Below are 25273 nucleotides of genomic sequence, written 5' to 3' on the forward strand. Positions count from 1 at the left end.
GTGTACCCCGCCTTCGCCCAATTGCCGGCTGGGATTGGCTCCAGCCCCCCCGTGACCCTGTTCAGGGACTAAGCGGTAGAAAATGAAAGAAATGAAGGAGTACTACTTCCCTCTAAAATGAATGAGTGGTGGGTTATTGCCTGCTGTGTTCAAACAGTGTGTAAACAAAAACAAGCATTTTCAGAATTTCTATGTGATGAAGTAAACTCTGCCAGACTCTATTTCGCTAAAGGCAACACTAAATGTGTTTACCTTTCATTTAACTGCAGAATGTAACAAAGGAACTGTAGTGACCATGACATGGATATGTTGAGAGAAAGAGGCAGTATGAACATGGACAAGGCTACAGCATAATGTCTGTCCTTGTGCACTGATGACATACTGGGTCGCTGACCAATGATCGTAACAAGTGATGTCAAGAGCAAGATAACCTTGTTCCTGTGGTTGAGAGCAGATGACAGATAAGGTTGCTGGTATTGGCCTCTATCCTTTGTTAGTCTGACATCTCACAGAGCCACGATAACCTCAGGTTTCCGACTAAGATGTCTTTTTTTCTTGAAAGGGTGTGTGGATATTCAGTTTAGGTTTGATGTCTTTACAGTGTAAATATGGACTTACTGCAAAGAATAATCAGTTTAGTTTTTTTTTTTTTATCCAATATGCATTTCTGCACACCTTTAATGTACTGTCAATAATGCAGTATTAAGACAATAACAGTTAATGTGATAATGGAAAGTTATCTGATAATTTTAGTCTTACTGGCTTTATGACGCCGGTGAATGTTCTTGATTTTATTTACTGTATACATGACGCATAAATGATCTGTCTTCACTCATCTACTAATTGCTGTCTTCTGCTTCAGAGTGTTCGTGTATTTCAGTTATGTTGTCCATCTGCTATCAGTTAAATACTAGAATGATCTGGCCAAGTAAACAATGCAAGGAAGCTGAGTGAGGAAATGTCAAATCAAAAATTGGCATGAATATATTTACAAAGTCCCTCCAATCTCCAGAATATGGCACTGTTATCCCTCCAAGTGGTGGTTCGAGGGCAGTACTCTCCTGAAAACGAGTGCGTGTCATCTGCAGCGAGGATAGTCACGCAGCTGTGGTTACGAATGAGTCCAGACCAGGTGAAGTCTAAACACACACATATGCACACACAAGTGTAATGTAAATATACAGTGCCTTGCGAAAGTATTCGGCCCCCTTGAACTTTGCGACCTTTTGCCACATTTCAGGCTTCAAACATAAAGATATAAAACTGTAATTTTTTGTGAAGAATCAACAACAAGTGGGACACAATCATGAAGTGGAACGAAATTTATTGGATATGTCAAACTTTTTTAACAAATAAAAAACTGAAAAATTGGGCGTGCAAAATTATTCAGCCCCCTTAAGTTAATACTTTGTAGCGCCACCTTTTGCTGCGATTACAGCTGTGAGTCACGTGGGGTATATCTCTATCAGTTTTGCACATCGAGAGACGGAAATTTTTGCCCATTCCTCCTTGCAAAACAGCTCGAGCTCAGTGAGGTTGGATGGAGAGCATTTGTGAACAGCAGTTTTCAGTTCTTTCCACAGATTCTCGATTGGATTCAGGTCTGGACTTTGACTTGGCCATTCTAACACCTGGATATGTTTATTTGTGAACCATTCCATTGTAGATTTTGCTTTATGTTTTGGATCATTGTCTTGTTGGAAGACAAATCTCCGTCCCAGTCTCAGGTCTTTTGCAGACTCCATCAGGTTTCCTTCCAAAATGGTCCTGTATTTGGCTCCATCCATCTTCCCATCAATTTTAACCATCTTCCCTGTCCCTGCTGAAGAAAAGCAGGCCCAAACCATGATGCTGCCACCACCATGTTTGACAGTGGGGATGGTGTGTTCAGGGTGATGAGCTGTGTTGCTTTTACGCCAAACATAACGTTTTGCATTGTTGCCAAAAAGTTCGATTTTGGTTTCATCTGACCAGAGCACCTTCTTCCACATGTTTGGTGTGTCTCCCAGGTGGCTTGTGGCAAACTTTAAACGACACTTTTTATGGATATCTTTAAGAAATGGCTTTCTTCTTGCCACTCTTCCATAAAGGCCAGATTTGTGCAGTATACGACTGATTGTTGTCCTATGGACAGAGTCTCCCACCTCAGCTGTAGATCTCTGCAGTTCATCCAGAGTGATCATGGGCCTCTTGGCTGCATCTCTGATCAGTCTTCTCCTTGTATGAGCTGAAAGTTTAGAGGGACGGCCAGGTCTTGGTAGATTTGCAGTGGTCTGATACTCCTTCCATTTCAATATTATCACTTGCACAGTGCTCCTTGGGATGTTTAAAGCTTGGGAAATCTTTTTGTATCCAAATCCGGCTTTAAACTTCTCCACAACAGTATCTCGGACCTGCCTGGTGTGTTCCTTGTTCTTCATGATGCTCTCTGCGCTTTAAACGGACCTCTGAGACTATCACAGTGCAGGTGCATTTATACGGAGACTTGATTACACACAGGTGGATTCTATTTATCATCATTAGTCATTTAGGTCAACATTGGATCATTCAGAGATCCTCACTGAACTTCTGGAGAGAGTTTGCTGCACTGAAAGTAAAGGGGCTGAATAATTTTGCACGCCCAATTATTCAGTTTTTTATTTGTTAAAAAAATTACTGGTGCAACCTGTCTCACTGCAGGTGCAGACCCACCCTGTGCTCCAGTGTACTCTGCAGCTACTTCTGACCATGTCAGCCATTTTAGTTAAAAACATGGACCCTCAAGTCATTTGTCAGGTATGATTAGCAGTTCAGTTTCACAGTTCACATTAGACAGATGGAAAATGTCTCTGTTGACGGCTGTGTGTGTACTACAGGCTCTGCTGTGTGTGGATGCTCTGGTACCTCAGAAGTGTGTGGATCAGCTGCTGCTGGCTGCTTTGGAGTTCCTCTCCTCCCTTGGGAAGATCTTTGTCCCTCCTGACAGACAGGTAATGAAACCAGACTACTAGAAATGAGGATCTGACTTTTTAATTCCTTGCACTCTTTACTACTGGTTGTTCAATGAAAGCTATTCTGCTGCTGGTCATATCTCTATGTTTGTAAGATGCAAACGTAGACTTGTATTCTCATGTTTCCTGATTAACCTTTTGGTTGCACAGAGTCACATTTTGCCAAGATTGAGTAGCCTGTTTGGAGTCCTACTGGCTGACAGATCCTGGCTTCTACATCAGCATGCCCTGGAGGCCTTTTCTCATTTTGCAGAGGTATGGCAGGAATCCTGTTGCGCTGTATACCGTCAATACCTTAATATAACATTCATTTCTCCTTTTGGTATTTAAGAATACAAATCACGAGGAAGTCATTGCCCAGAGTCTGTGTGTAGAAGAAAACAAGACTAAGGTGGTGAATTATCTTAGTAAGGTAAGGAATGCCAACATACTGTGATAATACACTCACCGGCCACTTTATTAGGTACACCTGCACAATTGTATGCAACACTTCCGCTTTGAGATCTTTGTTAGGGGTGTGTAAAAGCCAAATAGATAAAACATGTCTACTCTTTTTATTTTATTTTTTTTAACAGTAGTAAACACTGGGCACTGGTGAACAGTAAATCTCCAGCTGCTGTTTTACCTTATCATTCCCTGGTGACTTGTTACTGTGTCAGTTTCAGAGTCACTGTCATTTGTCCAAAACCCACATTGTCAACAACCCAGGCGTGTGTCTTTGCAAATGAAATAACTTACAGCTTCAGTTACTGACTTCAATCTAACCGGGTGGAATTATCAGATGAACTTTTGAAATTAGCTGCTAACAACACTAGCTCTGTTGCTTGCCTCAAGATGACTGTAGTAGTAAACTGTACATTTTCCATCTGTTCAACAATATGTTGCCTTCATAACATTTCTACTTGTGAGGTCAGTGGTACTCCAGGTATAGGCTACTCAACAAAAGCGTTGCATGTTCTGCACTCTGAGGTAGCTGCTAAGACTAGCACCGTTTGCTCCTGCAGCTACAGTATCTTTGTCCTGTGTGCGCCTTTTTTCCTGGACCTGCGTCATTAAGGAGGCGTGTTTGACCACCTAGAGCGGAGCACAGCGAGAACTACCAGAAAACTCGGCTAATATCAGTTTATGAGGTCTATATCGATTTTAGAGCACTTTTTTTTTTTATTTTTTTTTTTTTTACTTATTTGGTTTGAATCTGTGGTTTTCAACAGATGCAGCCTTAAATCTGACTCTTGAATCAATTTTTTTTATTTGTATCGGTTTATCTTTATACCCCTAGTGTTTATGAAACTCTCAGTTTTGGGTGAAATAAATGTATATATGGGGTGGCTGTGACTCATGAGGTAGGGCAGTCGTCTCCTGACCAGCAAGTTGGTGGTTCGACTCCCGGTCTCCCCGCATGCCTAAGTGTCCCTGAGCAAGACACTGAACCCCGAATTGCTCCCGGTGGCTTGATTAGCGCCGTTGTGTGGCAGCTGTCGTCATCGGTGTGTGAATGTTCTATCATCTCTGTAAAGCGCTTTGGCCAGTGTAACACACTGTGCAAATGAGCTATATAAAGACAGTCCATTTACCATATGCAATTATTATTTAATTATTAATCTGAGAATACAGTTAGAAACTCTGAATCAGGGGCAGGTGGCTGGTATACAATAACAAATAGAACTCATTTTTAAATTTTCCAGTTTGGGTGTGAGAGACTCAGAGTAAGGCTTTGAATTGAGTTATAGCTACAGTATATTTAGGTCTAGGGTTGATTAATAGGCTTGAGTCAAAGATTGCTGCCACACTTCCACCTCGGCCTGTGCTTCGAGGGATGCAACAGTTAACTATGACTAGGTGGGGTGGATTGATTTATACCAGCATATTCTTCCTGCTATAACCAGGTTTTAGTAAGACACTATATCAGTTTGATGCTCACTAATCAAACCATTCACTAACAGAGTTTTAGACGAGAGGGATGTGATATTTAATAGTCCACATTTGATTGTTCTGTTATTTTGTTATATAAGAGGAGTAGTCTTAATTTTGATTAAGTTCTTGTAAATAACTCCTCTTGAGTTGATTTTTGATTTAGGTGGGGGGGGGCAGACGGTCTCTATGAAGGTACTGCGAGTTTTGGGTGGGTAGCAGCTGCAAAGAGACTGCAGAGGGGCATGTAAGATTGCAACTCAGTGTCATGGTCTCAACTCTGGGTTGTCATAATTTAGGTTGTAAAACAAACTCGTCCAGATTTCTAGATAAGAGAGCTGCACCACCCAAAGTGGGATGGATGCCGTCTCTGCTAATCACACAAGGTTTTCCCTAAAATGTTTTCCCTAAAATGTTTTCCAATTGCCTATGAAGCCCACATCGTTTTCTGGACACCTAGACAGCCAGCAGTTGAATGATGACATGCGGCTAAACGTGTCATCACTAGTCTGAGTGGGTAGGGGTCCAAGGAAAACTACAGAGTATGACATTCAATTTCACCGAAAACAAACTTTTTGAACTTCATAAACACAGCTGTTAAGGTAGAAGTGTTGCACTGAATTACCATACAATTGTACAGGCATACCTAATAAAGTGACTGGTGGGTATATACCTAAAATAAAACAGAGGGGGAACACTGTTTTGCTGTAGACTGTGAATGCACAAGAAGATGAGGAATCACGGTTAAAGAGGCTCAAGCTGGAGACACCAGTGATTGAGGAACACAATGAGAAGCTGGAATACAACACAGACAACGTTCCTAACAAACTGGCTGCTGAAGCCATTGCTGATACAGAGGTTAGTAACATCAGTAAATTAACTTAAAATGCATTAATAAGTTTTCCTGATGCATGCTCATGCCTAGCCTTGCTTCAGGGTATTATATTCCATCTTTATCTGAGTTAACAGGGAAGGAAAGGAAGAAGGGGATTTCTCTCATATTTTAATATAAATGCCAATTAACAGGATTTAAATGTTTGCAATACTAATGTAAATATTTAGTAGCTCAGCATTAACTTCACTAAGCAGTGACAAGAGTAGCCTTCATGAAGAGAAGGTTTTTCTTCATCCAGCCTTCATCAGTGTCGTAATCACACAGTGAAGCTGCCTTTTAAATAGCACATTCAGATGATTCCTCTCCAAGTAATTAGCATTGAACTAGGCAGTCATGTATATGCATGTCACCTGCAGGCACAATTAAAAAGGCAGCTGCACCACTGCATGATTGTGATGCTGATGAAGGCCAGAGCACAGAAAACATTTTGTAGTGATTTCTTGTCATTGATTTGATCCTCTTCTGTGATCACTGGTCAGTGTAATCAGGATAACACACCAGTTTTCCAAGTGGTGGAAAGTTACTTTACATGCAAGACTTCATTCATGAAGCATGGATATTTTCCATCTGTAATTATTCCTCCCTCAGCCCTGCCCAAAGAAAGCTCGACAGGAGACTAGTACAGAGGAGTACAGCCGTTACATCCAGACAGCTGAGAGCTCTTTAAAGGCCCTTCTGGCTCTCGTTGACGGTAAAGCCCATAACGCTGCACCACCTCCACAGTGGTTTGAATCCAGACTACAGGAGCTACAGACCCTCATCACCCACATCAGTACAGCCAGTCACACAACCTAGCAGCTCCAGTTTGTTTTCCGGCCCCAGACTGCTCACCTCTATATATAAAAACTATTTACTCAGTCTGGCCCTGTGGAAATCTGTATACCTTTCACTTTTTAAAACCATCAGTCGATTTATGTAACTTTATTAAATTTGTTTGAATACAGCACATTGATTTGTTGTCATTTAGCTCTAAGTACAAGAGGAGTCTTCACTACCTGGGAGGTTACAGCAGAATAAGAAATTCCTGTATAAGACACCCACACTGCGTTGGAGGCTTTTCTGTTAGCGTGTTTCTGAAACCATGTACCATTGGGAGTCCTGAACAACTAACCCTAACCCTTTATAAAGGTAAAGTTGCAAAATGTTGCTACTGTAATAAAGAACAATGCTGCATCTGATAAAGTAACACCTTTATTTCACCAGCAACCAAAAAGCTACTAATAAATTATCCATCCATCCATCTTGCTTGTCCTAAAGAGGGTTGTGGGAGGGCTGGAGCCAATCTCAGGGGACATCGGGTGAGGTGAGGTACACAATGGGCAGGTCGACTAATAAATTATGTAATTTCTATTTCACATTTACAAGCCCTCTGCAAATCAAACCGGATGCATTTTTTGCCTTGTTAAAAAGTGTATCATGAACTTCATGTCTGTAGTGAAATTTGTGCAATAAAAAAAAAAAAGCAGATGGAAAAGGATGACATTTTACCTCTGATTGAGCTCCTCATTCATCTTGAGGCAACTAGTATCACTTGGCAAACATTTTAAGAATGGCTTCATTTAGATCCAGATCTAGCACCATCTGATAATCATTCAATCCTTTCACAAATAAGTCATCTTAAAGAACATACTGGCAATAAATGTCTGGGGACTGAGAGAATGGGGTATCAGAAGTCTTAACCCACCTCTCTTCTTACTGCATCATGTTAAATGAGAACTGGAGAAATGTACAGCCTCTGGTGAAGTGTTTATCACTTTTGCTAATGGATCAGACGCCATCACCAGGCATTTTCATCCTCCCAGTTGAGGTCGTCTCCATCTCCCCAGCCATCTGTTTCCATCTTTGAGAGAAAGAGAAAAAAAAATTTAATCTAAACAATGATCATCAATGAGAAGCAAGTTCGTAAGTGGCAGAAAAAAAACTTCTGTGAATGCCTATGCAGCTATAAACAGTACAGAAATGGTAACTTTACAGTAATGATTACAACCTCTCTCTGGTTTGGGTTTTTATATAATTACATCAATTCAAACTGCTTCCGGTCTTATTAACAATTGTAGGTTGTGATTTTTTTTTTTTTCTTTACCAAAGGTCTGCCATATTGATTATTAATCTTGGTTTGACCAATAATCACGGCAGCCTGGCTGCTCATCATCCATCCAACTTTTTACATCTTACTTCCAGACAGATGGGTGACTAAACAGAAGAATGTAAATGTAATGCAGTGCTTCACAAGATTACCAGGGTAGGAAAAAGATCCAAGTAGAAACTGCAGCAAAATTCATCTTGAATTTTCTGATTTTTTCCTAATCCACCATTTCTTTTTATAAGAAACAATACAGTTTACCATCTCCTAAACTAATAAAATGAAACGCCTATGAGGAAAACAATTTATAGAGTTTCCAAAAACATATAAAAATGTGTCCTATAATGAGGGGTTGCAGGCAGACCTTGCTTCATGCTTAGGCATCACAATGAAAAAAGTTTAGAAACCACTCAATCTTCCATTTTGCAGCTCTAACTCTAGTATTATATGCTATATGTAAGAAATAAGTGCTGTTCAAAGTACTCGGGCACAATGGTTTGCCCTACATCCAACTTACCGTACTTTCCAGACTATAAGCCGCTACTTTTGTTGCTTCATGCACACACCCTCATTATGGACAACACACGACGAAATGCATATGATGCCGCTTCAAGTTACAGGCGATGGATCTGGCTGTCGAACTATCTCATGTTACAACGTGGACACCTGCGGCTATGTACAACATGTTTTTTCGTCTTACATTTAGTGGGTGCGGCTTATAGTCTGGAAATTACAGTAAAAACATGACCTTTTATCTAAATCCCGAAGAACAAAATTTGAAAAACACCAAACACACTCACCTCCATCGGGTTGGCAGCTGCAAACTTGGCAGTGAGTGTTACAGTATCGATGGATGGGTCAACCTGCAGTGATTTAGTGGTTTCCAATGACGCTGTAGACAGTCCAGTGTCACTTATACTGCTCTCTTCCAGTGGCAGCAGAGCTGAAGAGGACAACTTGATGTCTGGCACCATGTCAGCAAATAAATCTAGCTCTGGGTCTTGCTCTACCTTTTTCTTCACTTTAATGGTGAACTCCTCCCCCAGACCTCCTATTCCACCAGTCTTTTGTGGCACCGTAGGTTTGAGTTTGAGGTTTAATGAACTGTGTGAGTTCTCAAAGTCCCTCTGCTCTTGAGCCCATCCATTGTCCCATGAGGACATGGTCTTGCTCTGTGTGGATTGCTGCAGTGTTGAGGTCAATCTGAGGGGTCTGGAGGATCCCAGTCTCATTGCCTCAGGAGCATGTTTTACATGTGGAGTAGCAGTGCCCCCTCGGGGTGGTGTGAGTATAACTGGGTCTGATAAAGGAGCTGTAGGGGAGAGATCTGAGGTAGGTTCAGTGTCCTCAAGGTCATCCCATGGCTCATCCATCATTTTGTGCTGTGAGAGTGGCAGTCTGCTGTTGACTGAGTCCAGTCTCTCTGAGGCCTGAATATGAATCTGGACTGACTGTCTAGCTCTGTTTTCACTTTCTTCAGGGTTGTTCCAGTCAGGCCAGTCATCCACTGGGCCCTCTAGTCTATCTGGCTGCTCTGGGCTGTATGATGCTGGCTCAATCTCACTGTCCTGATGAAGACCATTCAAAGGTAGAGACAACTGTCTACTTATGTCTGAAACATCAGAAAAGACAGGCTGAGGTTCAGGTACAGTAACATCAAACTCTAAATTGATATTAGTATGACTTGGGCGGTGGGGGGTGTCATACCTGGTTTTGTTACCAGGGGATAACTTCGTGGAGTTTCTCGATTACTTGCTAAGCTATTCATATTATTCAGGACCAGACCTTTAGTTTCTGATGATCTGGCAAATAAATTCAAGACTTTAGAGGGCTGAGCCAGCTGAGGCTGAGAGACTCCAACTATATGGACTGGTGAAGCTAAAAGTGAAATGATAAGAGACAGAGAAAACAAGTTTCAAGTTTACTAAATGTTGCTCTTTTCCCTTCATTAATCCATAAATGGCTTTCTGAGCATGCAGATCCTTTAAGCAACACCCTCGTGACACACGTTAACAGCATGATAACACCGGTGCCCTGTACTTCCTTGTGCCTTCAGCTTATCCAAAATACTGCTGGAAGGATTCCTCCTGCAGTCATATTAGCCTGATCATCCCTGTACTGATGACCAGGTGGTTATAAAATGGACTTTTTAACCAATACCTTTATCTGCAGTTATAATCAGACATTACTGATGCAACCATTTTAATTTTCTTTTCACTGTTAAGCCAGTGTTGCTTACTTTCAGGGGTGACTTCTGTAGATTTGGTGAAGCTGGGTGTGGTGCGTTTAAAAACCTTGGTTCGCTCTCCTCCGACCACCACTTGAGCCCCAAGCAAGGGCACCAACACTGCCAGACTCTGCAGCGTCATGGCAACCAGAGAGTCACTGGTGTCTCGCATTCCTAACAAAACCTGCAGCAGGACAAACAAACAGATATTATGTAAATAAGACAATTACAGAAGAACATTCAGATAAGAAATATATATATATATTCTCAGGGCTTAAAGTTTTCCAGCAATGTGCCAAAATTCCGGAGTGGGGTCATTTTAGATTAGAAAATAATTAGGCTATATGTTTATGGAAAAAAATTATGCATTTTTAACTGTCACATAGCAAAAACATGGCTGTATTGAAGAGCCATATGGAATCGTCTATATTGTATTAATAAAAAACTTTTGCTGACTTTGTGGCCTGGTGAAATGTCAGCTCAGAAATGCACATGACTACATTACTCTAAAGAAAAGTTGAAATGAATAGGTTGTCAGTTTATTTTGGTCACCACAAGCTTTGGACTAATCTGACAATAGTTTGACAACAGTTGCCCTGTTCTAGCCTAGAGCAGATACTGTATGTGGCTTGACACACAGCATCTGTATTGTATTTGCTCTGGTTAGGCAGTGGCTGGCCCAACAGGCCTATAATGGCAGTCACTTCTGAGAGTCGGGTCTGCTCAGTTGTCCAACTGCTGACACTGTTCTACCAAAACTGTTTAACAAAAGAATACTATTAACAATTCCAGTGAGTCTGTAACTATATTATCACCAACACAAGTTAAGTCTACAGGGTCATCAGGTAGGCACCCTCTCACTAACCGGTGCTTCACTGAGTTGGGCTCACAACACCGAGAAGGCTCAACAGTGTGTTCCAGCATCTCAGAATCACCCCCCTCTTTGACTCCAAAATCAACCCCTTGAAAACCACATTTCAGGCACAGAATTTTTACTTGCTTCAAGCCCCATATTCTTCTTGTGTTGTGTGCCATACTCAATTTTTAGGTACTAAAACACTAGTGTGACACTGTTGGAGTAAGCCGGGTTAGCTGTTTCCCCCTGCTTCCTGTCTTTATGCTACACTAAGATAATCTCCTCCTGGCTCTCGCTCAAAAGGTATTGATCATAGAGTGGTAAACCTAGCTCACTGTTCACCACTGATAAAGTTAAAACCCATGCTACTATATTGACACGCCACCTGAGGCAGGATCTGGTTTTTGAGTTCATCGTGGGAGAAGAACTCAGCGTAGATGTGGATGTGAGCCAGCAGCACGATCCGAACATGTTCCTCATTGACCTTGAAGAGCTTGAGAAGCTGAGGAATCACATGTTTACGGTAAAGGGACACAGACAGCAGGCATTCCTCACTGCTGCCACCACCACTAGAATCTGTCAACATTGAACATTGACAAAATAAAGAAGAGAAGCATTACCAACAAACAGTTTTTCACAGCGGTCACACCTGAAAGACACAGTACACACCTCTTTGATAGGGGATTAGAAGAGCTGAGTTATATTTGGCAGCACTGTAACCAGTAGTGCAACTGGTATACCTGTTCATCCTGTAACTTTAGTTTTCATTTCACCTAATGTATGAAGTTTTCATATACCACCATACCATAGCAGAACTGAACCCACAGCTGTAAAACTTCAGTCAACAGCTGATTACACTAGAAAGGCTTTGGACTTAACCAGGATGTACTGAGAGTGGACCCTTATCAACTGTGCTTATCCATCTTACTAATGGTTACAGCTTTATAACACAGCAACTAATTACCCACAGCTTACTCTCTTTAATAGGGCAAAACAGCTTGTAATGATAAAATCTACATTTACAAATGGGTAACAGCTTGCTAGCTAGCCAGGTAGCATAAAAGCCTGTTAATAGCTGGTAGAGGCTGTGTCGCTATGGTAGACTAAAGAACAGCAAACAGATGGAGGATTAAGAAAGTGGGATCGGAAATTTTATCCAAGAGAGGAGCTGTGTCTGCAGTTTGGATGTTTTTGGTTTTAAAACCAGACAGAAGGACTGTATATTGAGGCATGCTGTGCTGTTGGCAACACAAGCAAACTTTCTAACTAAATAAAATATGTGCCCTCGTTTAGTTTTCTATAACAGACCTGTGGTCAAGTCGCACAATGGAGTGATACCTCATAATGGTGCACTTTCAATGATGACTTTGAGTTGTGCAGCTACTGTTTGCAAATGTAACATTTCCTGAACAACCACACTGAACAAACAATTGTACAAGGATTAGTAGTTGAGGCAGTCTGCCCTAAAATCTCATCGATAAATACACTGTGTACATACTGTATCTTTGCTAACAACTGACAGTGGGATCAACACTGTGATAGCAGGCCACCTGAATGACTGGAAAAGACAGTACTTTGGACGCAGGCTTGCTGTAGGTATTTATAAATAGAAAGAAAGAAAGCAAATATTTGTATTAATTAAACAATTTGTTTTTGAAGTAATACACAATTAAATGTGCCACATTATGTTATTAATAGCCTAAAAACAAATATTTAAAACTTTGTTATGTTTTCAAAAATGAATGGTGTTTTCATTAATGTTTGAGTTAGCAGGCTAGAATATTTCTTATTTTTTGTATTCTAAGTAGGCTACTCTTGACAGTAGAATATACCATAAACATATATAAAGACCCAGTGGTGCAAAAAACTAAGCTACTGTGATATACTGTGAAACTGCCAAAATCTTAAAAATACTGCAATACAATTTTTGGTCCTAACACCCAGCACTATTTAGCAGCAAGAGAAAGAGTTACATAATATAATGCTATCTTACCATTCTTTGGCCTTAAAAGATGAGGCAGGAAGCTTTTTACAGCCATTGGTTCTGCGAAAACAAGCGAGTTAAGGAGTTTGGGGACAAGGCGTGCCGCTATCAGCTCTTCAGGGAGACTCTGGACCCGGTCTAGAAGAAACCTACAAAACACACAACCAGTATGTTAAGGAACTTGGGCAAAATAAGGTGTATTTAAAATTATAATATAATTATTTAATGAGGGCATATAGGAAACTACTTCAAATTCCTATTTGTGTTTATCATCTAACTAAATTAAAACACAATTACACAAAAACACCAGAATTCTGAGAGAATTATATCTAACTGAAAACTGTAGACTGCCTTGGAAAACAACATACAACTCATATATGAAGACAGTGCATTGATACCAAAAGAGCACTGAACAAACAAGATCATATGTAAAACATGGAGAACATATTGTTTCTCACTTGAAGAATTCATTCTTTTCTTCTTCCATCTTCAGGGTTAGGCTCTTCAAAAAATTCATCACTTCCAGAAAGTCATTTCTAGCCAGAGGAAAAAAACCGTGTTTGAAAACAAATTATTTTCAGTATGTTCCAATAACAGCAAAACCAAACATGATCACACAAACCTGAAAAAGTCATGAATGAGCAGGGAGCTGAGCGGAGGTCGAGACAAGGGGTCAGAGTTCAGCGGGCCCATCTGCAGGGTCTTCGTCAAACTGTCGGACAACTCCTGTGACACTGGAAAAAACAAAGGGAAGAGGGGGTTAACAGGTGTAGGAGAATGTACACTGAGCTAAAATTTAACAAGATGTAACATAAGGGTTGAGGTCATGAGGTCATGTCTACTCACCATAGCCATTAAGGAGAGGAATAAGGGTCTCCACCATCATTCCAAAAGAATAACAATCCCGAGAGTGAGCATGTTTATCTGGAAGCATTTGAAACCCCTCAATCTGCAGAGAACATGGTTCATGAGAATGTACGAACATAAAGAGAACTCAATTTATTGCCATGACCTTTGATCAAATCGAAGTTTATTTATACTGCACTTTCCAACAACCACTAGCTTGATGCAAGTGCCTCACATAACAGATACAATTCAACAATCAAAACAATACAACACACAGAACACAAACAAAACAATGCCTCACAATACACAATAAAGTGATGTGGAACTGAAACCACAACACTTAAAAACAGAATTATTGGTGGATGTGCCAAGTGACTATGCCATACCTAGCAATCAATTTAACATTAATAAAAACAAACACATATATAGAATAGAGGGACATAATTTGATCTGCTTACCTGCTCTTCTGGAGGAACACAGCTGATTTCTCTCACATTCTGAATGCTTGTGAGAAACTGAGGAGTTGAAGCAAACCAAACATAACAAAGCTGATATATGGCAAATGAATCTACAAAATATCTGATCTACTGTAGGTGCCTTTCATTTTTAGACACACAGAGTGCTTCTTGGGAATGCATTTGTTTTAATCTACTTCTCACCTCGGGAGTTGCTTCAGAGAACTTGCACACGGTTTCCATTCCTCCCAGTTTCCAATGACCATCTTCACTGACAAATACAGATGAAATACAGACATTGTTGTGGCTTGATTTGCCCTGGTGGAAGAAGGCGACAGGTTAGGAACTTATGCATGTTTCACTCAGAAAAAAGGACACACAGGCACCAAATGGTCATTGACATGAAAGGTGAAACACCGCCTAAGTAGTTACTTCTAAAGCAATGTCTTCAAGTGAACTGGTTTTTGTTCCATCATTTTTTAATCACATGCATTCACATACAGGGGTGACTTGGGAGCAAAAGGAGCACCATCATCTTCTTTTTGCTCACCCTCTCATGCAGAAAGACAAGTGCCTGCAGGAGGTCATAGATGCCTGCACAGATTTCCTCTGGAGAGAGACTGTCCAGCAGCAGCTCCAGGGGCTGCACAGGCTCCGTCACCAGGTGGATGCCGCCATCCTGCACTGAGCAGGACAAAAAACGCAACAGACACGGGTGCCTCAAGGTCTTCAGGTGCTGCAGGAAATGAAAGTATATGGTCTATGGAAAGTACAAGCACATCTCTTGGTGGTTTCAATACTACAGTAGTGCACAATACAAGAAAATATTTAATTTCATGTTGCTGATAAAAAATATGATGGGTTTTCTGCAGACCAATTATTCGACATTTACCAGAGAACTGCATCATTCACACACACACAAACCTGAATTAACCATGTGGACTAAACTACTGCATATCTGTTACCACAAAGCAGCCCCTGCTAATGTGAGATGGTATTAGGACGTGGCTTCAGTATAACTAACGTTACCTTAGCAGCTTTGTTGACTTTGTCTTCATTGCCCCGCTTGTGGACAAACACAGAAGCGGACTTTCCACCCTGGAGCATCGCCGAATACATAGTAAGCCCCGACGGCAGAGTGAGGAGCGGCTCCTCCAGGGTGCAGCTTCGCACGGCGCTACTCTCCGCACCCATGGCCCGGATTGCTCCTTGACCTGGAGAACTGTGGGGGCAAAGGGACGTAAAAGACGCACGTCAAACGTGATATGTGGCAATGAGAGCCTGCCAGTCGTTAAGTGTGCAGCTATAAATGCTCGACAAAAAGTGAATCGACATACTGCTACCTGTTTCACTGTGCTCTATGTACCTTGATGTGTGAGAAGTTAGCTAGCTTAGTGTTGTTAGCTGCCTGACCGCGGCGTTACGTTAGCCAGCTGGTCATTGTCGGTCGCTCTTCCACCTACAAACAATCATGTTAATCGAGCTATGCCACAATTCTAACAAACAGGGTTTTACAAAAACCGAAAACCACAAGATAACCCCTATTCACAGCTTGTCAAACTAATGATGCTAGCGTGAAGCAACAATTGCGCTGTAAACACAAGCTCTTCCGGTAAGAGGCGAAACCACGGCGTAGGGGGCAGATTTACTTTCAAAATTGAAAGAAATAAGATACTGATGTTTGCTTAACATTTTGTGAAAACTATTTTATACTTTAATATATATATATTCATAAGCGTACCTATTAACTGGCTTAATTTGAGGTTTTTAAATTCAGATCAAACAACGAATCACCCTCTCTAAAAGCTAATGGTTGCAACTGAAGTGGTGCGAGATAACGCAGGTAGCAGAAGAAAAGCCATATGGTGACAATTAGAAACAATCATACACTTCTCAAAAATGGTTGTCTGGTATTAGGAAATGAGATTCTATAGGGGGGTTAGGTGACCAGTTTGACAAAGTTGGGAAGCTATTTAGAAATAATAATAATAATTAAAAAAAACATGATTCCATGACAAATTAAGCTTCTTTATCCTTAGACCACTGAGCCACGAACCTCATCTAGTAGTGATAACAATAGTTCATACAATTCCGATTTAATCAATAAATTGAGACAAACTACAATAAAGAGACAAAATGAGACAAAGCTATACATATAAAGACAAACAGAATACAAAGACGGAAAATGAGACAACCTCACCTACAAGCAAAAGAACGGCAAAGAAACACTAAATTATTACAGAGCTACCCCACAAAACACCTACAATCGCTTAAATGGCCTAGCACAAACAGACAGAATGAGTACAAAAGACACAAAACTACCTCAAAGATACACAAAATATACACCAAGATATGCAAAATCACTGCTAAGAAACACTAGAAGGGCCTGTCTGCTCCTAGCGTCTGCTGTAGACAGGAGGGTGCATAACCTTTAGTGCCATTAAGTAAATAATGCAAACACTGTTTCTCTCATGCAATGTTCTATTCTTTTTCTTTACGATTTATCTGCTTTGTAAATAGGGTTGTGTTACATGGACAACCAGCATGGGTTGTTAAAATGTTTATTTATATAGCAGCAAGTTTATATAGCACATTTTCATATGCAATGGCAGTTCAAAGTGCACACAGATGGATAAAACATTAAAATGCATGAAGAGTGCACACAGAAAGATAAAAAATTAAAATGCATATGTAGATAAAACTATATTCTTACTGTATTCTAAAACAATCTATAGTATGTATATGCCTGTATGGAAGTTGACGTTGCATGGAAATGTTTACAACACTGCATATCTACCACTTTATATTTGATGTTTCTGTTTTTTGTACAGGGTACTGATTGTTAATGAAGTTAACTAACAAGTTATTCATAATTATATAATCTTATTTTCTGTATCAGTGGTGTATGGATTAGTACTAAAGAGATGCTGAAAGAGCAGTGACCTTTCTAGTCTGTTTTTTGCCATGTTTTACTTTATTTTATTTTATTTAAATTGAACAAAAATCACTTTTTTCTTCATTGTATTTTAAATGCATGTTTATGTAAAGCAATTGCCATGGGTTTGAAAAAAGATTATGCAAATAAATGTCTTGCCTTACAAACACTTAGATACCATCTGAAGGTGAAATTATGTTTTCATTGCTGTGAATGCATTGTCTTATTGTCATATACTGTACATATGCAGCCTAATATACACATACATGAAAGCTCAATTAACAGTTTATTACAAGTTGTATCAGACAAATAAATTTAATAACTGAGTATAAAAGACAGTTATTCCACAATTCTAAAAATGTTTTTCATTTTCTCAGGAAAGAAACAGCAATACCTCATATTAAATATGAATATACCTTGAACACAGTAACTAACCAAAATAAGCCATTGTCAGAGGAAGTGGCAGCTTCGATTGTATGTGAAATTGGGTAGTTGCCTTAGTAACTACAATGAGCAGTAGACAACACACACTCAAGGAGGTATTGCACTGAGAACAGGAACCAACATGGATGAGCTCGGTAAGACAACTTTCTTTCACGCTTTACACTGTTGATCAGCGAACAGACAACGATGTTCTTGTAATTACATCAGTACAATGTGCTACAATTTACAATTGGCTTGAAAATAATGGTGGAAAATAATGTTGGAATAAGATAAGTATTTACTATACTCAGCAGTGCAGATCATTGAAAGTAATTTTAAAAGTAGTTCATTTGTAGTGACTCTTAAAAAAGCCCTGCCTTCAACAGACTACCACGGTAAAATAAACATTAAACACATTAAATAAGATAGAGGATAGGACTTTATTCATCATCTAAACTTACAACATGTGTCTTGCAAGCCTTGGGATGACACTGTTCATATTTTCAAAGAACAGTGCAGCTGAACATTTTCCTTTTTCAACCACATTTTCTGTCCTGATAATTAATCATACAAATATCTTCCAGTTTTCTTAAAAGTGTGGAGGAGAGCATTGAATCTAGTGTAGGTTTGTTGCCATAGTCTTGCAACATTAATAAGAGTTTCACTTCTGCAATGTATTGCACCATAACGTCCTCAGGAAGCTGACTTGCATGAAGCAACCACAAAGCTTGATCTCTGTAACAAGGTGCACTCTTTCTCCATCAACAGGAAATACAAGCATTTCACTTTACACAAAAACTACACACCCTCTCGTTGAACCATAAAAACTGCATATGCGTGCATGACTGCAAGAACATGGTTTATATGTGTGGTTAGAAGATTTATGTCCTGTCTCCTGCCACAGATTTGCTGTTGGAAGAACTGGCCCTGAATTCAGCTAGTTCAGAGACTGTCAGTGAGAACAGGAGCAATCCTGCTGATAGAGAGGTGAAGACAAACCTGCTAAAAATACAGACGTACACTATAGCCTACTCAATCGGCACATATTTCAGTTGTACTTCAGTAACCCCAGAATATTTTGGTTATGTATCTGCAGGCGCCTGGTAGAGTTTGTGCTGGACTTACCAAGAGTAAAAGAGGCACAGCCTGCTCAAATGTCTACAGGTGAATTTCAGGCTTAAGGCCCATAATGCACATAACCATTGTATGAGCTGTGTAGAGGAAGTAGGAAAATACTTGAGGTTCACACATAAAATTTCAAAGCTAAGTTATTTCAGTTATAAAACATTTTACTGTACACAAAGATCTTATTGATGGTGTAACTGTCTGCTTTGAACTTTAATACCAGGACTATCTTTTACTGGAACATTTGACAGATCTTACAGAAGAACAGCAGTGCAGAATAAAGCTGAAACATTACCTGTTGCCCTGTTTGGCTATAGCTATTTCTTTGTAGGTTTTCATGTATACTTATGATATAACATCATCAGGGACCCTGGATTACTATACAGTATGTTCAGAGACCCAATTCAGTTGGGCACAAAATAATGCCATAGATTTTCCCTTAAAACAAATGATTATACAGAAGTCATGGGATAATCACTGTTATTGGAGACAGAATTTCAAATAGTATACTCTAATTTCTAATTTTGCCTTTCTCTGGGATTTAGTGAGCTGCCTGCTCCTGTTGCAGCTTCTCTGGAACCTGACTCGCCCACTAAGGAGCTGGACTCCATCTTGGAAGATATGCTGGGTTTGGGACAAGGGGTCAGTATAGTTTCTGCAAGTCCCATAATAAGAGTGTTATCAATTAAGTACTATTTCTGCATGTTAAAGAATAAATTCCAGGAAATCTTGATGAAGACATTGAGAGAGAACAGTAAAGAAACTTCCCCAACATGAGTGAAATTAACCTGGTTTGACAACAGAGGGCAGCATTGTACTAATATCAACAACCTCAAGTAGTGGAATTTCAACATACTGTAGCAGCAGTGCTAAGCACTGACCTTTAAAAAAATACATATATCAGATATATAGCTAAAAACAACAGCTATTTGTGCTTATTTGTATTATCATTCAGGATCTGCCACCACTGACACAAAAGCAGTCTGTGAAAAAGAAAAGAGAAGGTGCACAAGAAGAGAACAAGGAGAGCAGCAGCACAGCAGGTTCAGATCCACAGGCCTCGACTGCGAACAAGAAAACAGATACGATAGATGACCTGCTAGGAGGGCTGAGCTCTGATTTGGAGAAGATTGGCGTACGCACCATAGCCAAGGGCCACTGTGCTTCCTGCAATAAATGCATCGTAGGAAAGGTACAGTAAGTCGTATAAACAAATGAGCAAGAACTAAAATGTATGTACTGTAGGTTTCTGCATAACAAAAGGTACAGGTATTATGTATCTGTATTTAAGTGCAAATAACAGCTTGGCAACCTAGTGGCAATTCAAACAATGACACTCTTCTTCTTTCTAGATGATCACAGCACTGGGTGAAGTGTGGCACCCTGAACACTTTGTGTGTGCTGTGTGCAAGATGGAGCTGAGCACCACAGGTTTCTTTGAGAGAGAGGGACGACCATACTGTGACAAAGACTACCATCAGCTCTTCTCGCCACGTTGTGCCTACTGCAAAGGCCCCATTATGCGGGTGAGAAGGCATCACTCCCTTTACAGCGCATGTCATGGTTAATGCAAGACAAAACTAGAACAAACTCATTTGGCAACACAGTATAATTATTCCCATCTCCTACATTTAAATGCAGCATTTGTTCACATTCAGCTGCCCCTGTGTTTTTGGACTCATCCTCTGATTTGTTCTGTCACATATTATATTCATTTATTTACACTATAATCTTTTGAGGATTGGATGTTGACATCCAGTATTATGCTGTTATTTTTTCTAGGCAGATTCCACATGTCATCTTAATAAATGAAACACAAAACCATATTGGGATTCTGCAGACTGGGTGCACAGTATGCTGTAGACCAAAGTCATTAATCAAAAACTAATGCAGCTTCTCCTATGATTTACTTTATGTGGTTCACAACTCACATTCTTCTGTTTCCTGACATCTAAACACATGAGATGAGATGAACCTTATTAATCCTCAAATGAAGTAAAAGCATGATGTAATATGGTTTACCAGAACATCCTGACAGCCCTGGACCAGACCTGGCACCCTGAGCACTTCTTCTGTACACACTGTGGAGGCCTGTTTGGACCTGAGGGTGAGAGGCATCTGCATTCATTTCTCTTCACTTGAAAGCGCACCTTCAGCAAACTGCAAATAACTGATGTATTAGGATTGCCTTTTACCTGTCCCAGGTTTCCTAGAGAAAGATGGGAAGCCATACTGTTGCAAGGACTTCTATCACCTCTTTGCTCCCAAGTGCTCAGGTTGTGGAGAGTCAGTGAGGGAGAACTATCTGACTGCAGCCAATGGCACCTGGCATCCAGAGTGCTTCGTCTGCGCAGTGAGTCTCTTACTTCAGACCACACACACACACACACACACACACACACACACACACACACACACACACACACGACTCTGGCTTGCACACAAGCCTGGGAATAAATGAGAAAGATACCCACACATTTGCTTTTCTTGTAACATTTTCACCACAAGGCTGATGAAAACCTTATGCCTGATGAATATGTTGTGGTTGAAATGATGCAAATAAATCAAGGAAACCATATTCCTCAGTATGGGTACCCTTCACATACTCTTCAAGCCTACTTCTGTGTGCAACATCTGGTCAAAAATGGTTCAGTGTGCAGATCTACTGCTGCTTTTCTCGGCTCCAAGCAATTGTTTTACTTAAAATTCTTTCAACAGAGATGTTGTGACTTCAACTTTAATATTTTATGATCCATAAAACATTGCAGTTGACTGAAATACAATGTCCAAAAACATGAAATACATAACAGGCCACTCAGAATTACAGTTAACAGCATCACATGAAGCATGGAATACATCCAACTCTGAGTGCCAAAACATTACTGCAGTTACATTCCTCACCCCTTAGCATAGAACCTAAACATTGTGTTATGCGGAGCAGTCATTATCAGCAAGGTCAGAGTTGTACCTGGCCCTTGTTAGCCTAAATCTAGCTCCAGAGGACAAGAGGTCAAACAATCTGTAAAAAGGATGAAGTGGATACTCCAAAGTGGCCGAGCCTTTTAATCAACCTGCTGCTAAAAAAAACAAGAGGCAGTTCATACAATTTAGCACCTTTGATCTTTTTGGCCACTCTTGCTGTGCTGTACTGCAACTTGTTCATGTCAACACTAGAGAGATTTCCATACCATAAAATGTTAAAATGCGATCACTGACTCAACCATACTGGAATAATTAGAAGACAGGCATTAGCTTCCTACAAATCCCTAATGAGCTGATATTCCTCTGTATTAAAAAACCTTTGACTCTAAAATGATCAAGCATACAGTATCTATAATTACAGTATGTATAGCTACATAGAGGTTTAAGAAACAATGTCACCAACACTGACAAAAAGGACTTTTGTACCGTCAGCCTTTTGAGTCGTCAAACACATACGTCAGTATTGTAATTAATGGAATGTGCCCATTCAGGTGTTCTGAGGCTGTGGCATTGGGCCTGTTGGCTCACTGTAATGGCCTTCAGCCACATATAAGTGGAACAGAACCATCACTAATGTTAAGACTTACACTTGTTCTTTTACTGCTATGACAAGCCAGAATGTCTGTCAAGAGAAATGCTTGTAATTAACCATAGGACCACATGTGACATCACTCCTATACAGGCCCATTTAGTTTATGTTCTAGTGATTATTAATGGATTGTTAACAGAAACAAAATGGCATAGTTCTTTTAGGCTTCAGTAAATCATGTTGTACTTTACATTACAACAAAATTTTCTGCAGAGCACAAGGTTATAGAAACTGTAGCCTTTGGTTTCTCTTTGTTTTAACAGACTTTGTTATCATTGTATGAGAATACATTTGTGAGCAGGGGCTAAATTACTGTATATTTAAAGTGTCCCTTATCTAGTCAATCAAGCATACTCTGGCAGTCAGAGTTAGGTACTGATCTGCAGCAAAAATGCACGGAGCTACAAGAGAAATACATCCACTGATGACCATTTCAAAAACATGTAATTTTCATGCAGAACTAAAGTTGTTTTAAAGCATCAAATGCAACATTATGTGGGTAATGAAGCTAAATGGTGAATAATCATTGATATTATTTTTTAAATCAATATTCTTGTCCAAATTTTACACCATTCTTTCATATTACCATCTTTAACCATTTTTCTGCCTGTCTTTATCCTCCCTTCTTTCCTCCATCCTTTGCCACATCACTTGCCCTATCTTCCTCTTTTAACCAGGACTGCCTGAAGCCCTTCACTGACGGGTCTTTCATGGAGCTGGACGGCCGACCCCTCTGCTCACTGCACTTCCACTTCCGACAGGGCACTCTCTGCGGTGGCTGTGGTGAGCCCATCACAGGCCGATGCACCTCTGCTCTCAATCGAAAGTTTCACCCTGAGCACTTTGTGTGTGCCTTCTGTCTGCGGCAGCTCAGCCAAGGCATCTTCAAGGAGCAGAAGGGGAAGCCGTACTGCTCGGTTTGCTATAATAAACTCTTTGTGTGAGCCATATCATCCAAGCAGTTCACAGAAATCAATCAAATGCTGCATCAATGTAAAGCTAAGATGACAGTTTCTCCGCTGACTGAGTGATAAATTACCGTTAGGCAACTATGCTATTCTTACATCACACAACATGACATTACAGGACTGCGTTTGCATTGGTACAGATGAGAAGTAAGCCTTTTACTTTTTTAGTTTTTAGTTTTTTTCATGGCTAAGCGAGTTAACAGACTTAAGTGATTTTTGAAAACTGATACTGTATGATAAATTACACGATTGACAGTGTGTAACAAGAAGTGTGACCTAAATTACTATAAGAGATTAGGTTGTAAAACAAGGAAAATTCACTTCCCATGATAAAAACATTTTTTTTTGTGAGTTTTGGATGGTTGTTAAGGGTGTGTTGCTGACACTTGGGTCTAAATTTAATTGGATTCCATACATTATGACCATATAAATTTTATAAATGGAGAAAGAAAAACACACAGGTGCAGTTGTAATCTATGGTTTCTATTAGGTGATCATTAGTTTGGAGTTAGTATTGGCAGAGCAGAGATACTCTGGCAGTGTGGAGCAGTTTGTCAAGGGGCTTGTCTAGTTGGCCTGATAGCTTGTATTGGCATCAACTGGCAGGGAATCAGTGTGCCGACCTGAGTTTCACCTTACTCTGACTGACCTGGCATGCACCAGGTTCAGACAACTACTTCCTTCTCTGTACAGTCTCCTTCACAAACGCCTACTGAAGATTGATGAATGTGGTGATGTGGACAGAGAGGGCTCCAGAAGGAGCTCCTTTACATCGTGCGTCTCTTCAGCAACTCACAGTGACTGTAGAAGGAACAATCAACCACAATGTACTTCATAGTAAATTTATTTTGGGTGCTATACCTTGTATGTCTGGGCCTATTTTTGTTGCCTAACAGTTTTTATTCATGCGACCCTCTACAGGATAATAATGGATGGACTGGTTCCAGATCTACATATCATAACAAAATCCGTGTTTTCAGTAAAACAAACTGCAAATTCCAAACTGTACTACTTGAAGCCAGCTCGTTCAAAGATCAAAGGTCAAAGTGTTTATTCGTCATATGCACAGTTAGGAAACGTGTTTCCCTGTACAATGAAATTCTTACTTTGCTGTCCACATGAATGCCACACAATACAAGTGAAATATAAAGTAGATAAATAAGTAACACAAAATCTAAGGCACTTTAAGCAGCAAATGCAAAGATATAAGAATATAATGAGAGAATGCTTGCTACATGGGAGCAGCATGTGCAGCAGTCAACAGTCAGTGTGCAATTATGTATGTGCAAACTGAGAATGTAAACAGTACAGGTAAACAGTACATGACGTATTTCCTGGTAATAAACTCCTCAGCTGTTTAGGAGTCTGATGGCAGAGGGAAAGAAAGAGTTTTTCAGTCTAGAGGTCCTACATTTCACACTTCTGAACCTCCGGCCAGAGGGTAGGAAGGTGAACAGTCCATGCTGGGGGTGGGTGGGGTCTTTGAGGATGGAGGCAGCGTTCCTATGCACCCTGCGGTGGTAAATGCTCTGCAGAGAGGGCAGTGGAGTCCTGGTGATCTTCTCCGCAGTCTTTACCACTCTCTGCAGGCGCTTGCAGTCCATAGCAGTAGTGCTGCCGTACCAGACAGTGATGCAGCTGGTCAAGATGCTCTCAATGATGCAGCTGTAGAAGTTGCAAAGGATCCTAGGCGACATGCCAAACCTCCTCAGCCTCCTCAGGAAGTATAGCCACCGTTGGGCCTTCTTGACCAGCTGTGTGGTGTTAAGTGTCCAGGCAGAGCTCAAGCAGAGGTATGTGTAAAGTTACAAAACTGACATAGTTCCCTTTGCTTGCTTCACTTCCCACATGTTCCCTTTTTGCTTGTTTTATGTGATCTAGCAGTACGATACTTCTCTAATATTTTTTTGGCAGCTACATTTCAAATGTCTGATATGGGCTTGGTCTTGAACACATCATTACAGACAATATATCAGTGCTAATTGATGAATTATTCCAAAAGAT

At 40.3% G+C, this 25273-nt stretch overlaps 3 protein-coding genes across 5 annotated transcripts in view; 2 read left to right on the forward strand and 1 right to left on the reverse strand.

Moving 5' to 3' along the window:
* The window catches only part of firrm (fignl1 interacting regulator of recombination and mitosis), a 16737-nt gene extending 9479 nt beyond the window's left edge, over positions 1-7258 (forward strand). For both annotated transcript variants that reach the window (XM_020607013.1, XM_020607014.1), the window contains exons 19-25: positions 1013-1132; positions 2680-2775; positions 2856-2969; positions 3141-3245; positions 3322-3402; positions 5613-5759; positions 6385-7258. In XM_020607013.1, the coding sequence (XP_020462669.1) occupies positions 1013-1132; positions 2680-2775; positions 2856-2969; positions 3141-3245; positions 3322-3402; positions 5613-5759; positions 6385-6591 (870 nt within the window). In that variant the 3' untranslated portion in view covers positions 6592-7258. The remainder of the gene's footprint in view (positions 1-1012; positions 1133-2679; positions 2776-2855; positions 2970-3140; positions 3246-3321; positions 3403-5612; positions 5760-6384) is intronic.
* On the reverse strand, positions 7259-15894 carry scyl3 (SCY1-like, kinase-like 3). Of its 2 annotated transcripts, none has more exons than XM_020607015.1 (14): positions 15614-15894; positions 15277-15469; positions 14798-14983; positions 14452-14565; positions 14251-14307; positions 13793-13895; positions 13569-13680; positions 13405-13482; positions 12956-13095; positions 11348-11538; positions 10119-10290; positions 9587-9757; positions 8680-9491; positions 7259-7636 (listed from the first exon to the last, which is right to left on the reverse strand). In XM_020607015.1, the coding sequence occupies exons 2-14, from the start codon at positions 15439-15441 to the stop codon at positions 7574-7576; spliced, it is 2364 nt and encodes a 787-aa protein (XP_020462671.1). In that variant the 5' UTR covers positions 15442-15469; positions 15614-15894; the 3' UTR covers positions 7259-7573. The 2 variants fall into 2 exon arrangements, with proteins under 2 accessions (XP_020462671.1, XP_020462672.1); XM_020607016.1 differs by having other exon boundaries at positions 15591-15894.
* A 1813-nt stretch (positions 15895-17707) lies between these two features.
* On the forward strand, positions 17708-24349 carry lpxn (leupaxin). The gene is made up of 9 exons (XM_020607050.1): positions 17708-17760; positions 18510-18592; positions 18702-18769; positions 19276-19372; positions 19686-19922; positions 20083-20256; positions 20756-20837; positions 20935-21083; positions 22979-24349. Exons 1-9 carry the CDS (start codon positions 17748-17750, stop codon positions 23243-23245), a joined length of 1170 nt encoding a protein of 389 aa, XP_020462706.1. The 5' UTR covers positions 17708-17747; the 3' UTR covers positions 23246-24349.
* Positions 24350-25273: the final 924 nt, after the last annotated feature.

Source organism: Monopterus albus, unplaced genomic scaffold (assembly GCF_001952655.1).
Source record: "Monopterus albus unplaced genomic scaffold, M_albus_1.0 scaffold83.1, whole genome shotgun sequence".
NCBI lineage: Eukaryota > Metazoa > Chordata > Actinopteri > Synbranchiformes > Synbranchidae > Monopterus > Monopterus albus.